At 41.7% G+C, this 17405-nt stretch overlaps 1 protein-coding gene and 1 long non-coding RNA gene across 2 annotated transcripts in view; both read right to left on the bottom strand.

Annotated features, from left to right (window-relative positions):
• The window catches only part of LOC115405260 (uncharacterized), an 83734-nt gene that overhangs the window by 41216 nt on the left and 25113 nt on the right, over window positions 1-17405 (bottom strand). The gene's annotated exons all lie outside the window — the stretch shown is intronic.
• LOC115405253 (uncharacterized) lies at window positions 8918-11185 on the bottom strand. The gene is made up of 6 exons (XM_030114773.1): window positions 10873-11185; window positions 10638-10766; window positions 10351-10544; window positions 10084-10231; window positions 9377-9581; window positions 8918-9297 (listed from the first exon to the last, which is right to left on the bottom strand). Exons 1-6 carry the CDS (start codon window positions 11083-11085, stop codon window positions 8993-8995), a joined length of 1194 nt encoding a protein of 397 aa, XP_029970633.1. The 5' UTR covers window positions 11086-11185; the 3' UTR covers window positions 8918-8992.

The raw sequence follows: 17405 nt of genomic DNA, 5'->3' as shown, positions 1-17405 counted from the left end.
GGTGAACATTTCTATCTCTGCAGAACGTTGAAAAATCACTTCAGATGTGATCTGATTCTGCTTCTAACGCGACAGGTACAGCTCAACAAAAAGGTTCACTTGTCAGTAATAAGACTTTGTCAGGAAGTATTTAAGGATGATATCTTGTATTATGAATATGCTGTTTTTGGACACTTAAAATTCAAAGCTTCTTTCATGAAGTAACTGCTCATTTTAGCTAAATGTCATAACAAGTGTGAGTTGTCAATCACAAAGCAAATTATGTGTGTTGCAGAGAACTGTAGCTCTGTCTCCAGTCCATTACCTGTAACAATAATGTGAGGCTGTCAGGGCAGAGGATGTTGTTATAATGTGATGTGAAGCCCTTTGAGACCAGCTAAAAATGAGCTCTGAGAAACGAGGCTGAAGTTTGTTTCCGATTCGGCATTTAAGGGAAAATATTTTACATTTGGGGAGGCTATTCATCCATTCTCTATACTATGTATTAATGTGAAGCCATGTTTAACATTTTAAATGAAACCAAAACTTTGCCAGACAACCAGTATTGCATATCTACAACCTTTATTATATTTGTGAAAATAAAAACAGTATATTCAACAGTAATCTGCAGAACACATTGACGGAGGTCCTGGACTTCTCAACTCTGGACTAAATTATTGTAAAGATGATAAACATTTGTTAAAACACTGTTTCTGATTTGTGAAACGTGTTGGATTTGTGAAAATAGAAAAACATTAAATAGACAATGAAAACAGATCCAATAATCTAAACAAATATTTACTTTAAGCACAAGTGACTCATTTTTGACAACCAAAGGATCAGTAAAAAAAAAAAAAAAAGCATTTTTCATCATTTAAAATCCACCAGAATACAGGAAATCACATCTCAATTCCTAAAATTGTCACGGAGATCGACCTCCAAACCTTCCCCTTCGCCTTCAGTTATAAACTCTTTGACTTTTGTGGGAAACAGAATCATTTACATGTTTTCACTGTATTTCAAAGATAAAGTGTGAACAAAATGTGCAACAGCAGCTTAAATATATGTTCAGCCCATGACTCTGGTGCATTGAAATGAATATCTGCAGTGATTTGAACAGGAAAAGTTCAGTCAAATGATTTTTTTTTTTTTTTACTTTAACCCCTGTCATACATGGTGGCAGTCTGGCCCTTTGCTGTCTGTTTTGTACTGCCGTGTCTGCTTGGTCACTGCATTGACGACAGGCCACATTGCTTGTACGCTTAATGTCCTGTCTGGGTTGAGCATGTGTGACTTGCAGGCTATTCAAGGCTTTATGGATGATTTTCCAGGATTTTAGAGATTTTACAGAGGATTTTTGTGCCTTTTTGAATGATGCGCAGGATCCAGACCATCCCATCCGCTCCTCCAGAGAAAACGCCCTGCAAATGTCTGGAGCTCGCTCGCTCGAGCTCATAGTCTACTGCTTACCTGTGCGTGCACGTCGCTGTTTACAGCACTCTTACGACTCTCAGCCATGTTCGAAGTTCATGGTGAAATCAGGCCAGTGCTGAATGGTTGAAAGTGGAGACTCATTCACATGCGCAGCCAGCTGAGCTAGCCAGATGACTGAGAAAGCTGAAAAAGCTCTGTTTCTGGCTCTGAAGCCGAAACATCAGCTGGAGGATCAGGAACAGCAGCTCGGAGGAAGAAGAGAACAGCTTGAATTAGAAGCTGAATTAGCTGCAACATCTGGTAAAATAACCTTCCAAGCTTCACACTGCAAAAGAGGAGCAGATCATGTGAACTGTGATCTGGAAAAGGTAAACCCACAGCCAACATCCAAAGCTGTCAACTTTATGACAAAGGACAATGAACCATCCATATTAGATGCACATCCCAAGTAAACTACTCCCAATTAATCCAAGTCAAAATGTGAAAGGAAACCGTTTTTCCACCACAATGAGTCTGGCTGATCATGATGACTTAGCAATTTGTGGAGAAGTTGCAAGGAAGCAGGTTCAAACATGTGTAGCTCTTGTCAGCACTCATTGGAGGAGTGTTCACAGCTTAATAAGAAGACGCAGCAGGAGAAAATCAACTTTCTACAGGAGAAAGGAAATTGTTTTGCCCCCCGGTGTACTGGACACATGAGCAAGAATGGAGAAAGGCGCTTGAATTATGAAAGGTGTGGCAAAGGTAATCCCAGTGGCCAGTTGTCAAGTCTGCAGTCTTCATCATACAGAACAGAACACTTCTGAACCAACAACATTCATGCCTCGCAAAATTTGGGCTGATTTCTCCACGGTAATCTAATTTTTGAAAAGCTGTTTTCGTGGTTTTTACAAGCTGGAAGTCCAAATTGTGAAAAAATAAACAAATAAATAATTGATATCATTTAGATTGTGGACTCTAAATCTAAAATCCACGAGAGTTTAACTTTTTTTTAATTTACCTTTAGAAACAAACTTTTGAAGTATATTCAAGTTTTTTTTTAATGGTCTGGATCCATCAGCTGTCTTCACAGCAGTAGTACTAACCTTTGGCCGCTAGATGTCAGGATTCATCAAGCTTTGAGGCTTGTTTCCTGTCAGATGGTTTCCACTGTGGATTGTTTTTAGTTATCAGAAATCCGTGTATCATTCGTTCAATTGATATTCAATTAAGAATCAAAAAACAAAATATTGAAAAATGAGTCGTTTTTCCTTTTTTCGTTTTTAAAATGAAAACAAATAAATGAAAATTGGTTTGTTTTTCAATATCCCGTTTGTTAAGACAGATCAAATAAAGGAAAGTTGAAATACTGGCCACAAGCAGATTTTGATTTCATTTTTTTAATTTGATCGATCTTCGTGACCCGGAAATTGTCATCTGTGCTTTTGCCGCCGACAAAATTCCGCCACAGAAGAAGAAAAGTTCATGATGGAGAGCTACGTTTTGTTTAAGGGAGCGAAACGGGTCACTTTAAAAGATGAAGATATGACCAGCGAAAAAATTGGCCGGATCTTTCAGGTTTGTGAATTTCTTTCTGAAATACATCATATGTTTTGTTAAGTTGCACAAACACATGTTATTTTGTATTTTGCGTCACTAGCTAGCTAACATGAAGACATGTAGCTAACTCTGTAAACCACTGCTCTAACTTTTCACGTTTATTAAGGTACATGCTCCGAGTCTCTACATCACTGATGACAGCAACGTGGCTGTGTTTCCTGCAACCAGCGGCCACTTCAACACTTTGGATCTTGTCGTGAGGGGACATTATGAAGTGCATGGTGACAGCATCTGCCCTGAGAGTTCCACCAGTGTACCCCCGGGAGCACACACCCCGACCTCGCGCTTTTCATTTCACCGCCCACCAAGCGCTGCAGCAGGGTCTGCTGCATGGGCTGCTGCAACTCCAAGAGCCACCGCTGCAAAATCATTTCAAAGGTATTTAAATATGTTATATGTAACCACTGTGATCACACTAGACCTACGCATCACAAAGTTTTTCATCAGTGTGTCATAAAGGTAATCGGTGTCATTCATAACATGTTTACAAAGTGTGCTTTTTATGTAATCGCATTGTTATGGCATCTAATTTAGAAGCTGAACATAGAGAACAAAACGTGTTATTAATAGAGGTTTTCTTTTCAGGAACATCTTCATTGCTGAACTTGTGGATGGGAAGTTGGAGACAAGTAAAACACTCACTGTCCGCTTCTCTGAATTTGAGGCTTCTGTCACTGGTATCCAGGACAAAGTCAGATATGCCCTTGAAAATGAGGATTCAATTATCCTCACTGATGGGCAGGGGAAACAAATCATGGACTCTGAAGGAACCCGAGGTATAGTTTAATTTTATAATTTATATCAGTGGTCTCCAACCATCACTAATAAAGACCCCATGTTATGTTATCAGAGGAAATCCAACCTGCAAATATTTATTTATTAATTTGCAGTATATCATTAAATCTTACCCACATTTATTAAGAAATGGGCTTAAATCTGTCAAAGTGTACTTGTTTTATGTGGACCCCAGGAAGAATAGTTATTGCTGAGGTAATAACTAATGGGGATCCAAAATAAAAAAAAGGGGAAAGAAACAATCAAGATTTATTGTTGATTTGGCACTGATATTATCAAAGCTTTGCCATACCTTAACTCCTGTGACCCCATGAAACCCTTTGTCTCCTTAATCCATTCTCCTGTGACATTTCACTATTTTCTTTACAGGATCAGCATTTTGGAAGCAAAGTGCAAGGAAGGTATTTGCTGTGAAGGAAGAAGAGTTCCTGCAGTTCCAAGCAACCAAAAAAAGGAGACTTAGGTACTTTACTGGATTTTAATATTTTTCATAACATTATCCTTGCTGTTCATTTGTATGGATTTGTTCCTGATAAGATACGTTGCCAACATACACCTAGAGTAAATAAGCATAATTGTGTAAGGTTCTGAGTTTATAGAGAATGTTTTAAAGAACAATGAAGCTGTTTGGCATATTTCACTTGTTTTTTCAGTCGGCGAGAAGACACTGGGCTCACTGATATTTATGACAAAATCGAGGAGGTGGTACTGGCAGCTCAGGGCCTGCAAGAAGTTTCCACTACTATGAGGGAGCTGGTGGAGTTTGCAAATTCAAACCACAGAACAACGGTGTCTCTGACAGAGGACCAAGCAGCAGCTGTTAAAGAGGCCTTTGCCTGTGTGATTTGCAAGCGTAAGTTCTATTACAGATATTTTTTACTGTTATAGTTTTTGAAATAGAAATTAAAGAATAATAATTAAATCTTAATTACAATTTTTTTTTATGTGCAATTTGCAGAACCAGTGGTGGAGCCCATGGTGTCAACATGCTGCCAAAGTCTTATTGGCTGCGGAGCCTGCATTGAAGAGTGGCAAAGAAATTCTACATCCTGCCCAAAATGTAGAGCTGGTCAGTTTGACGATAATGTCCACAGACTGACTGGGCTCTCTGATGCATTGTCTGCACTTGGAACCATTCTTTGGCAGTAAACGTGCTCAGTCACGTAGTTAACCAGTTACTTGAAAAGCACTTTAATCTACCGTTCCAGCAGTTTATTGCATACTTTTGATAAGATTTTCTACATTGTCAAAATAATTTCTCATTGTTCTGAGACTCAGGGAGGATTTTAATTTGCACATTTTTTGGGGGGGATTATTGCGTAAATAGGATAAGTCTTAGAATTCATGCCTTTCTGGTAATGCTTGTGCAATTCTTGTTTTGTAAACAATGTTATTTCTATTAAAAATCGTTTTACAACAACAAACCTTTGTCACACTATTCAAACTATAACTGCAGGGTCAAGTGACTGCTTCACAGGTGAGTAGTCACATAGAAGAAAACATCTTACAGGAGACATGTCACTTTATTTTGCTCGCACTGTTTTAGTCTAAGTTTCCTGTAGAGCAGCTTTGGATGACTTGCAGCTCAAAAAACTCTTATCTTACACTGATATCTGTGAGATGCTACATTAGCTTGTTTATTCTTGAAATGGTCAAATTTATGTGTATAACTTAAGTTGGAAAAGTTGGGAAAAATCTTGGTAACCTTCCATGACTTTCTGATGTCAGGTTGTAGGTATGTGTGAGGATGATGCCACCTTCTCAAACTCTACCAAAGCAGTAAAGCATGTCTGAGGATTACACCAAATGTATCCATCCATCCATTTTCTGCCGCTTATCCCACACCGGGTCGCAGGGGCAGCAGTCAAGGATCGCCAGACTTCCCTGTCCCCAGACACTTCCTCCAGCTCTTCTGGGAGCGGGGGTCAGGTGGGGGAACTGGTATCCTTTTTAAAGGAGCCTGGGTTTATAGTAGGGTATAGCTTTGATAGAATTTTTTTTTTTTTTTTTTTTTTTGGGAACTAGATTGTGAGCCTAGTCTGACCCACACTCCGGTACAGTAGGTGGCGGTAATGCTCCTAAGTTGGTTGCCAACCGCCGTAAAACTTCAAAAAGAAGAAGAAGAAGATGAAGACTTGCGAAGGTAAATTACCCAGAATGCATTTCGCAAGACATGCCAGAGGTGTAAACACACAGCGGTAAAGAAACTCTAATATTAGCCTTGTTTTTTTAACAGAACGTAGTTTTAACGGTGTTTTAGGCGAGAATACAGCTGTTTAGAATGTTGATACGGGGTCAGTCTGTCCATATCAAGCTTATTTGAAAATTTGTCCCGACGATTTCTGACATGTGGGGACCGGACGGCGGAGCGAAGTGAGCCGGTGCTCGGCTGCTTCATGTCGGCTGCAGCAGGCTGTGACTCTCCGCTGTGGTTAAACAGAGGATATGGATTGTTTTGTGTGAATCCAGCGGTGTCTTTGATCCAGTTTAATCTGTTTCAGAGTAAATCTGCTCAGCTGAAGGAAAGTTCACGTTTAAAGCTGTTTAATTCAACTTTAATGTTTAAAATGTGAGGTGAATGTTAATATTGACTATAAAGTTCAGTCTCAGTGTGTAAATGTCTTCTACTCGTTATATTGGTGAATGTTGTGCATTCAGACTAAAACCATGAACTATTTCAATCAAGGGACCACTGAAGAACCAGAACCTGGTCCAGAGGTGATCTGCAGCCAGATGTGGATGGAGTGAGGTTTGTTTTTCCATGCTTCAATTAGTGCAGGTATGAATAATATATTGAGTTGTTAGTGTGTGATTCTTTTTTTTTTTTTTTCAATTTGTCCTCCTCAGAGACTTTGGGACATCTGCAGGGTTGGCTGTGATGCCAAACAAGCCATAAATGTAAGAGGCATAATCTGAAGGCCTGATCCAAGGTATCAGACCTGTTTCTTTACTTTGAATGACACCAGAGAGGCTTCCTGTGATTGATAAATTGTGATCTTATAGTAAGAATTCACTGTGGACATGTTTGTGTTTCTGGTTGTTGAGATAAAGCTTCTTCCTTCCAGCAGGTTGTCAGTCTGGAGTCATAAAGGCTCCTGGGTGCTGCAGGTCTGAGTCTGCACCTCCACCCAGCAGAAACCCAGCTGGTGGAGACAGGACCAGCTGTTTCATGGTGGATCTGAGCAGGACCTGGGTGTCAGAACAGGAGGTGTCAGAAAAGTGACCACAGGAAGAACTGGCTTGTGGCGGCCTAGCGTTCATAGTGACGTCGCTTTTTGATCCTTCGATGTCGGCTCTTCCTATCATTGTGAAGCAGAATTCACCAAGCGTTGGATTGTTCACCCACTAATAGGGGACGTGAGCTGGGTTTAGACCGTCGTGAGACAGGTTAGTTTTACCCTACTGATGATGTGTTGTTGCAATAGTAATCCTGCTCTGGATAACTATTGCAACAACACATCATCAGTAGAGTAAAACTAACCTGTCTCACGACGGTTACATCAGTCACATCCCAGGTTGTCAATATAGACATCAGTAAACCTCCCTTTGGCATCACAGACACCCTGCAGTATGATAGAGGGGAAAACTTTGTTTAGGTAATAGATGTTTCTGTGGTTCTGCAGAAGGACGACTCCACCAGGATGGAGAAATGCCTGAAGACCAGGAGAACAGCTCCAGGTTCCTCCACCCGGTCCTGTCTGGAAGTGGATCACTGATCACTGTTCATCAGCTCATCCACAACACTGAGGACGGTCCAGCATACGACTGCTGGAACCAGACTGAAGCGCTTCACTCCATCCAGGAGCTTTTTCCTGGAGCAACATCTGTAGAATACAACAGTGTTCTCCCAGGAAACACTGAAGACTGGAGTCACATCACCACCTTACCATTGACCTGTGCATATTGTTGTTGTTCCTGGTAAATAAAAGAACTGTTAGAGCTTTTAAAAGCATGTCATTTTTTAAAACTTTCCTGATGTTTCCACTTATTTTTGCTTTTACTCTTGAAGGTTCTGTTGAAGTTTAATACTTTTTTTTAACTCCTGACTGTATTTGTCAGACATCTCTTTATGATTAATATCTCTCTTTGCTTAATAGTGTAACACTTTTATGTATTTACTGAAGAGAGAACTGAATAGTGATAATGATGTGTTTAACTATATAATGTCTATTAGTCTAATGTAAATCAGTGCATCATGAAGACGGGAGCAGACGGAGGACAGAAGGCACACAGGGATGACAGGCAGTAAAACAAAGTGAAATAATTGTTTGCAGAAATGTCTGACCAGCTGCTGTTATTTTGAGATTAGCTCCAAGTAGTTAAACAGTAGTTGAAAAGCTGTTTAGGAGGGCAGGTAGACTAGAAGTAAGAGTAACTGTATTACACACAGCATTTATGTGACAGAATAGGTACAAGCAGTTTTGCCACATTTTTCTGCAGTGTAGACCATCCTGTATTGTCATTTTAACCTTTTTCCAATATTTAATGCAGCGGCCTGCTATATAAACTTGTTCAACACCAGCTACTCTCTTCCACTAATACTTCCTATCACCGGCCTCGCTATAAACACTCATGTTGCTTTTTGATCAATGTTTTAATGTACGAATGAATGAAAACTGTCATATATTGGCGTTGAAGACACAATGATGTCATCAAGTATGCTTGTTCCAATTGTGTATTAACTTCGATGCGTTCTCGCCTTGTCGAAAGTCTGGACTCGGAGTCCAACTAACAGGTGTGTACTCTCCAAGTCCACTAGTGCGCACGTGCGGACTAAGAATTGAGAAACGCCTATAGTCTCTCCAGTGTATCCTGGGTCTTCCCTGGGGTCTCCTCCTGGTGGGACATGCCCGGAACACCTCTATAGGGATGGCATCCAGGAGGCATCCTAAACAGATGCCAGAGCCACCTCAGCGGGCCCCTCTTGATTCTGCAAGCAGTACTGTTGCAGGGGAAACAGAAAACACTCCAGTATAAACCTATTCAATATTAATTTAAACATAGCTACAAATACATTTAATTAGGCTACAGTCAATGTCAGATGTCATTGTCATATATGCAGTGTTTATTCAGAAGTTCGCAAAAAGAAAAAACAATGGAAATACAGCTAGTATAAACACAGGTTTTTGCATCCATACAACACAAACACCAAAGGAGCACTCAATTTGCCAGCTCTGAAGTGTTTTTAGACATATCTCCGGGTTACATCAATGAGGTACAGTAAGGCATCTTGGAAGGGATTAGTGTTATTGTTCACTGCATGATTCAGGAGAATGGAGATGTCTGGGTAGTTTGATGTGAAGTCCTGCTCTGCATGACATCTGTCCTCCTCAGATGTGAAGGGATCTGCTCCAAAAACTGATACCCAAGTCAGCCTGGATCCCAGCTCTTGCTCATACAGGTTGGCTACAACCGAGGCACTGGGCAGCCACTCTTCAGGAACTTTAGCTGTACAGCCTCCAGCTGCAAGTTCATTAGGTATCCCACGCCCTGTAACAAAAAAAAAAAACATGGTGCTAAGGACAAGGCCAGAGAGAACTACAACTTGTGTTATACAATCTTATATTACCTGGGATCCTGTGTGCATTCCAGGATTGTACCACTCTGTCAAGTCCAATCTCACCCAACTGACAAGTCAGGTTGGAGACACAGAATTTTGTGAGGTTGTCCTCCATGTTGATAACTTCTTGGTCCAACAGCTGTACCAAGGCCTGCTTTAAAGGGTAGTTCACACGGTTGTTCACCTCTGGCCAAATCCTTTCCACTCGAAGGTTCTGTTGACCACAGGAAAAAAAATCAGAAGGAATACGAGTGAATCAATATTAATAATAACAATCCTTTATTGTTGTTATTATTAGTGTTTTTATTGGTAACACAGATTTCATAAAACAAAATTGATAATTATGACTTTATTGGGGTAAATAATTTTAAATGATTGACATGACTTAAATTGTTTTATTTTATTAGAACAAAGTTGTTGTCATTACTGTTATTTCAGAATGATGAAATAGTATGAAATAAACTACAGGTAAATACTGACATTTGAAAACTACTAAATATAATGATTTAAAGTTTTAATAGTAATAACTGCTAATAATTATTTTCTCTTTATTTCATTATCTTTATCTTGAATGACAATGTTACGTCATACGTCTAAAGCAACTGATCCCTAATGCAAGGGAAAATAATTATTTTGTGCTCAGTACAGGGTTCATTGTTTCATTCTCTCTTATTTACTTTTATAATATACAGTTTTCATTTATACATAAATCTCACCCTTGTTGATGTTGTTTGTAAGTATGGTGGTCTTTCAAGGTTGTGTCTGTGTCCGGCAAGCTTCTCTTGCACGTACAGGCACATGTAGAATTCCCTGCCATGGTCAACTCTAAGCTGGTCCCACATCCCATGGGTGACCACAGCAGGTCTTAAATGAAATAGTGGTTGAATTGATACAATGAATACACTGAAGCACAAGAGGAAAATGTTTTCCACTAATTCAAATGACAACACAAAAGATAATGGCAATCTAATAAATGTGCTCACCTGTACACTTCCTCATAAATCACGAGGTTATTCTTCACAGGCATGGTTGCACTGGCAACTATGTTGCTGCTGAAGCCATCAACAGCAACAACGTGTGTGGCTCCAAACATCCCCAGCTTCTCATTCTGGTCCAGATGCAATTTATGGCCCATACACTCCGCATGATAGGGGACAGGATTGAGATTACGAGCACCCTGGAGAAAATTATGATTAAAAATGGTTCAGCCTTTGTCACAAGATCATTATATTCTTAAATGTTGTATTGTTGATATTATCTATCTGCTTACCTGCCGTCGGAAATCATGGTACGGCTGATGAATGTCTCTCAGGACCTTTCCAACTCTGCCCTCTCCTACCCGCACTCCCATAGAGCACAGGTATCCGGTCATAAACTTACGGCCGTACGATGGTCCTGTCTGTTACAACACAGGTTGACGTTTGATAATATCCGTTTAATTCTCAGAAACGCTAAACATCAGCTGAAGTATAATCTGTCAACTGTAAACAAAGAAGAAAACTCACTTCATATATTGCGCCATGCACCACCCTCTCCAGCTCTGTGTCCGATACGTGACATTTCCGTTTTAGTCCACGCTGGGCACAGAATCTTCTGACACTCATTCCAGAGCATCTTTTTATCCCCATCTGCTGCAGAGCGTTTGAGATTTCTAAATAGGTCCTGCCAGCCTCAAACAATTCAATGATGACCTGAGCGTGTTGCTCCAATGCAGCCATGGGGACCCGCTCTCTTTCCCGCCGGCAAAAACCAAAGCACAGATGACAATTTCCGGGTCACGAAGATCGATCAAATTAAAAAAATGAAATCAAAATCTGCTTGTGGCCAGTATTTCAACTTTCCTTTATTTGATCTGTCTTAACAAACGGGATATTGAAAAACGAACCAATTTTCATTTATTTGTTTTCATTTTAAAAATGAAAAAAGGAAAAACGACTCATTTTTCAATATTTTGTTTTTTGATTCTAAATTGAATATCAATTGAACGAATGATACACGGATTTTTAAGGCGCTACGCTAGACGCTGCAACGACAGCGTGTCGAAAATCCCCCGCATGGGGCCCTTTTCCGACTACTCACCGGTTAGTTGCTAGAAGGGGGGCGGCAGAGAAGACGGCGCATATCAGCGACACAACTCGAAACCCCCCGGACACATTACAATGACACGTCTGGAACCTACCTAATGGGGCCCCACTACTACCCCGCTAGCTTCAACGTGCAGTCAGTGTTGCTAAACACACTTTTTTCGGGTTAGAATAGAGTGTCTCGCTGTCGTTGTCGGCCACCGCCGACATGTTTAGTTCACTCGTGACGCTCGCTAACTGGGAGCCACGCTAGCTAGGAGCCGTGCAGCTACCGCTGCTCTGCTGTGTTTATATGTGAGGGGAGGGGGAGAGGCTGGAGTGCTGCAGGAGGGAGACGAAGCAGGGCGGAAGAACAGGAGCAGATTTTGAAAATACACTTCAACACGTTTCAAGTGGCAGTAGGTCCTCTTTACGATATTATCATAGGCGCATTTTGAACACGATATTGAAATTTCATTTTTTAATACCACGATTATCGTCAATACCGGTTTACTGCGACAGCCCTAGTGTGAAAGTGTTCACGTGTGTCTGGGGTGATCCCTTTGAGACCCTCTCCTCCCCTCCTACACTGTGCCCCCAACGGTAAGCCAGCCTCTGTTTCGGCTCCCCCCCCTCTTTCCCTCCATTTTTAGGGTGTGAGTGCGATTTGAAATATTTAATAAAAGATTATTTTTCTGAACGGAACCACGTCTCCTGCTGCCTTAGTTCTGGACCTGGGTGGTGTGAGGGGCACCTCATGATGAACACATTTCCCTGGGTGTAACTCCCAGGGTGGCGTTGTCAGGCCCCGTGGTGTATAGTATTAACTTAACGATCGACTCTATACACCACTACACAATTTTCCCTTCCCGTTGCCACACGAACATACCGTTTGTTACTGGTAACATGACACTGCACTTTACACTGAGCACTTTCTTCTCATCTACATGTAACAGAGTGGTGTGTGGGGTCAATTTGGAAGATTGTAATCGTTCCCCTTAACTTTCCCAGTGACACAGAAGGACACACAGGTTCACCGGTCGACAAAAGGAGAGCGCTTCATTTCGATCCAAAGTCCCGTGCGTGGTTGGGTTGGCCCACACCAACACGCCACCATACTGAGGACATGATTCAGGATAGCATTTAACATGACAGCAGCTCCAGGACGGACAAAGACAAAGACAAAGACAGCCGTGGTGTGTCTGCGCTGAAAACGGGGCTCGAACAGGGCAGGACCTAATAAAAAAAGGATTTGTTACAGCCTGCACACCTGCTGATTAACGTAAAGTTACAACATACCGCTTCCTACATCCATTAGTGGGGCAAATGATCAGACCAGCACCAGACCATCGGGACCCACGCACCCGATCTACAGCTGCTGCGGCATGCAGTTGACGCTCTCCCCCGGAGCCATCGTGATACTGCAGGACGTAACTTTCATCAGGACCAATACGATATTACACTTCATAGAAGGGGAATCAGCCTTTACCGCTACCAGCCAGAGCCAACCCAGAAGTGCACGAGCCAGAGAACGACCCAGACATACAAGGGGTTTTTATAGCGCCCCCAGCCAATAGGCTGAGAACAACACTATAAACACAGTCATCCTGCCACACAGAACACTTTAAAATGCTCACAGCATTTTAAAGGAAGCTAATTTGCACATAATAAAGAATTTGCACAACGATTATCATGAAATGTATCATTAAATGTTTTTTTGATTGAAAACTGTTTGCCTGTAGGTCTGGTCAGGCTGTGTCGCCTGCGCTGATGGCAGCAGACCTGCAGAGGAAAACGTGACAAATCACAAACAGAGGAATGTGCAATATATGAAGCTTTTTTCATTGGCTGCTTTTTTAGATGATGGTGTGCATGCAGTGAATATGAAAAGGTGTGTGTGTGTGTGTGTGTGTGTGTGTGTGTGTGTGTGTGTGTGTGTGTGTGTGTGTGTCGGGGACCACAGCAACATCTTTTCAGATAAACTCTTAAGTGTCTCAGACTGGAACAGAAAAAAATAATGTTTCGTATATTTGAACAAATCATGGCAACAAAAAAAAAAGTGGAAATATCCTAAAAATCAGTTCATAGCGTGTTGAAGAAAGTATAAAATCAAAACTGGGAAACTTCAAACCTTGAATGAGGCAAACTAAAGTTGCTGAGTCAGCAGGATTTTCCACTGAGAATCTTTGTTTCAGTTGATCCAGAAAGAGACTCTGAGCTGCTGTGCTGCTTTACATCCAGTCATCAAATATGTTTCCACAGCGTCTTCATTTGGTTTGAGGATGTTTCTCAGCTGAAGCAGGAGACATTTCTCTTCTTTTCTTTTTTCTCTGATGATTCAGAAGTTGAGGATCAACCTTCAAACTTCTTCTGAGCGTGGTTTCATAGTTGTGGTTGTTATTAGTTGTTGAGTTTTACACTTTGAAAGTGTTTATTTGTGATGTGACTTTCCTTGAATAACCTCAGTTCTAACTGGTGGCGTCCAGCCACAGCAGTGAAACAGTGTGAGTCCCTCTGCTGGAGGGTTGTGTTGTCTTTGCTCCACAGCTTTCACTACAGTCGTGCTGTTTCCTGTCACTGTGGGCCTCAGCACAGTAACACACAGCAGAGTCACTGACTGCAGCTGACATGATCTGCTCCTCCACTGGCCTCTGATCAGCTCCCACTTTCACAGACAGTCCAGAATTTTCTTCTTTCACATGATCTTCCTCGATGTTGTTGCTTCCAGTGAAACTCTTCCTTCACAGCTGCTTGTCTTCAGGATGAGTCAGACAGAGGAACCCAGCTGCCTTCTCTGTCCAGTGGACTCAGTTCTTCACAGCTGAAGGAAGAGATCAGTCTTTAGAAGATGATCCTTTCTCTGCTTTTCATCCATTCATTCAGTGACCTGCCTGCTGCTGTCAGCTTGTGCACTAAATCCATCTGCCTCTGTTTCAGCTGCACTCACAGTGTGTGTCTCTGCTCTTCACACACACTGTTCCTTCTCTGTTTGACTCTTCATCTCCTCCTACATCACTGACTCATGCTGACTGTTACTCTCACTTCATCAGTCTGGAACTATCACCACAACCCATCATTCATCTTGTATTTTCTAGTGCTGGGCAACGATTAAATTTCTTCATCGTGATTAATCACATAGTTTTTCTGCATGTAGCCCTCCTAATCAACCCAAGACCCAGTCACAGTGTCTGTATACCTCTGATAGGGCAGTTCTCAAATAAGGCCCAGAAATGAATTAATCAGGAGTCTACTTCTATTAGATGAAAACCAACGATGACAAATACGATCTTTACACTGCCTAGGATGCAGACAGGCCCAGTTAGCAAAATTCTGGAGCTAAAAACTGTAAATGTGAGTAACTGTCCTACACTGTTAACCCCTCACTCTGATACACATTACATCTGGGATCACACAATTTAACAATCATAAACCCACATTTATTTGATGAATTTATACACACATTTTATAACTCTTGTCACCAAAACCAATGTCTTCTAAATGAAATACCCGGGATTTTATAGTTCAGTTTGTTGGTACCAGCCGTTGGCACGCATGTTGGAGCTCGAAGAAGAAAAAAAATGAAAATGTACCTCTTACAAATGATATACTTCCTTTAGTGGAATCCTCTCCACCGGTGGAATCCTCTCCACCTAGGGTCCACATCCACTTGAGAACGCCGAGAAGACGTTCAGGTCCAGCCTCCGCGACCTGTCCTCCTTCACATCCGTCCTCCTGTCTCCCGTCCTCCAGCAACCGTTTCTCGCCGCTCCCCTTCTTCAGCCGTTAAACCATTTTTTTTCTCTTCTCGCCCCTCCCTGGAGTTGGAGCGACCAAAAAAAAAAAAACTCCGCCGCACCGACGTGCACTCAACTGATGAACCGCTTTCCTTTTCGTCAATCAGAGCTTCAATCTACTCAAACTCAGTTTCTTTCTTCCTGTTAGATCTGAAACCAAAACTCTTTTCTTCTCCAGGTGTTTCTCTCTCCCGTCCTCTCCTCCCCGTCTTCTTCTTCCTTCTCCACCCCCAAAAAAAACACTGACCCCTTCAAATGCAATCGGAAACCAAAGCTTCCAGATTAATTTCCCGTAACGTTCAATAACAGAGTTAAAATGAACTTCAAACCTCAATCATTTCATGCATAACTGCTTTAAATGCACATAAAAACACTTCTGTGAAAAAAATTTATAAAATTAAATATGAATTACGTGTATTTAACCAGGGTACTGCATGCGATTAATCGCGAATAATTGCATTATGCATATAAAACAATAATGAATTCAAAAGTACTCTTTAATGATCATCCTGCCCCCAGCTGGGGACAGGGAAATTGTTTTTTTGCAAGAATTTTGCAAATCGCATAATTTAAAGGAGACGTTGACCGGCCGGTTTTGCTCATTCGTATTTAATTTCTAGCCCCCCCTAGAAGACCTATACAGGATAAACGGCACTGAAAGCTTCTTACATCTGTGTCTTTTACTGCGCTGCTTCCCTGCTTTTCCTCCTTCCTCCGAAAACACTCTGTTCAGTTGACTCCATCCCAGTCTCATCCATGTGCACATCCCACTTGCTGTGATTGGTCACACCCACTTTGCCGATACGGAAGTGGAGATAACTGTTGCCATAACAGCTGTTTGTGAAATGGCACATTCTTCAGAAATCCAGCCTTAACTTTTGAACATATTGTGCCTCTTTTGTGTAATCACTTCCATTTAATTTCGCGTTGCGTTCAAGGACCTCCTCGGCGGTGTGGCGCATTCAAAGACAGTTGGTGACGACTGCTGGCTCTCCTCTGTGACTCAGACATGTAAACAGCTGATTGTAAAAATATTTATTTGAGCCTACAGTGTTTCCTGCAGGATAAAAGTTTAGCCAGGGGGGAACGTGCATTGCCGAGCGGGGGGGAGCGATGCCGAACAGCGCGCTGCTCACATGGAGTGTCCGAGTGGCCGCAGCTGCTGCTCCGCGGTGCACAACTGCTAATTAGCCGCAGACGCGCTATTTTTTTTTTCCTGTCAGTTGTCCGGGTGCTGCAGAATTTAGCGCGAGCGGGGTGCCCGGACTGAAAAGGTCTGGCAGAAACCCTTATGTGACGATTGTATTTTCACTAACCTGCTGCAGTGACTCTGCTCTGATAATAAACACGTCTTGGTGTAGCACACGATGTGCTATTATGCTAGGATAACTCCGATGCACAACAGACATGCTGCACTATGTTTTCGTTTCAACTTGTAGTGATCCCACACTTTGCGTCCCAAAACGCTTACTATTATTATTATTATTATGATGATAGAAAACATTCACCCGCTTGCCCCGTGTGGCAGATAACCCTGCTATTTACTCGCCAAACAGAAAATTCATCTGCCGTTTGGCTGTTAATTTCGGACATTTGTGGTAATTGTAACTTTTTTGCGCTATTCCCCTATCAGCTGATGATTTCTTCGAGCACCCAACCTTACCATCTAAAATAACTTTTATAGCTAACACAAAATAAACACAGGACACTGAAAAGTAATAACTTACCGCTTGCAAAACAGTGCCATGCAAAATGCCATCTTTGTCTTCTTCTGACCTGGAAAAAGAAATAATTTCCACTGCTGCCTGGCCGATTTTGTCTTCAGGAAAGCCAAATAAAACTGCCTTTCCAGGATATCCAAATAAATATTTTCTGGGAGCCATGTTCTCTGGATCTAACACCAACACACCACACCAGGCACAGAGAAGGCAGGGCTGAGGCTGAGCATGACCATATAAGGAAGTCCGGATCACATCTACGTCACAACGGTCCCGGCTTGAAAAAAACTCAGTGAAACAGAGCGTTCACAGCCAGGCAGAACTGTTTTCAGGGCTTGCGGGCAAAGACATGAACCGCATTACTGGACACTTTGGTGTCGTTTCACATTGGTATCAGACTATTTAATAGTGTTTACAGGTTTAAAAAAGAGTTTCAGTGATCAACGTCCCCTTTAACAATAAT

Source organism: Salarias fasciatus, chromosome 18, assembly GCF_902148845.1.
Source record: "Salarias fasciatus chromosome 18, fSalaFa1.1, whole genome shotgun sequence".
NCBI classification, from domain to species: Eukaryota; Metazoa; Chordata; class Actinopteri; order Blenniiformes; family Blenniidae; genus Salarias; species Salarias fasciatus.
This window is presented reverse-complemented; position numbering and strand designations above follow the sequence as displayed.

Bases quoted from the DNA above. Each gene is read 5' to 3' on its own strand.
- LOC115405253 (XM_030114773.1), bottom strand. From the start codon at position 11,085: ATGGCTGCATTGGAGCAACACGCTCAGGTCATCATTGAATTGTTTGAG. The intron at 10,545-10,637 runs GTAAGCAGATAG...AATTTTCTCCAG, and splicing joins ACCATGATTTCCGACGGCAG to GGTGCTCGTAATCTCAATCC. The intron at 9,582-10,083 runs GTGAGATTTATG...TGTGGTCAACAG, and splicing joins TACAAACAACATCAACAAGG to AACCTTCGAGTGGAAAGGAT.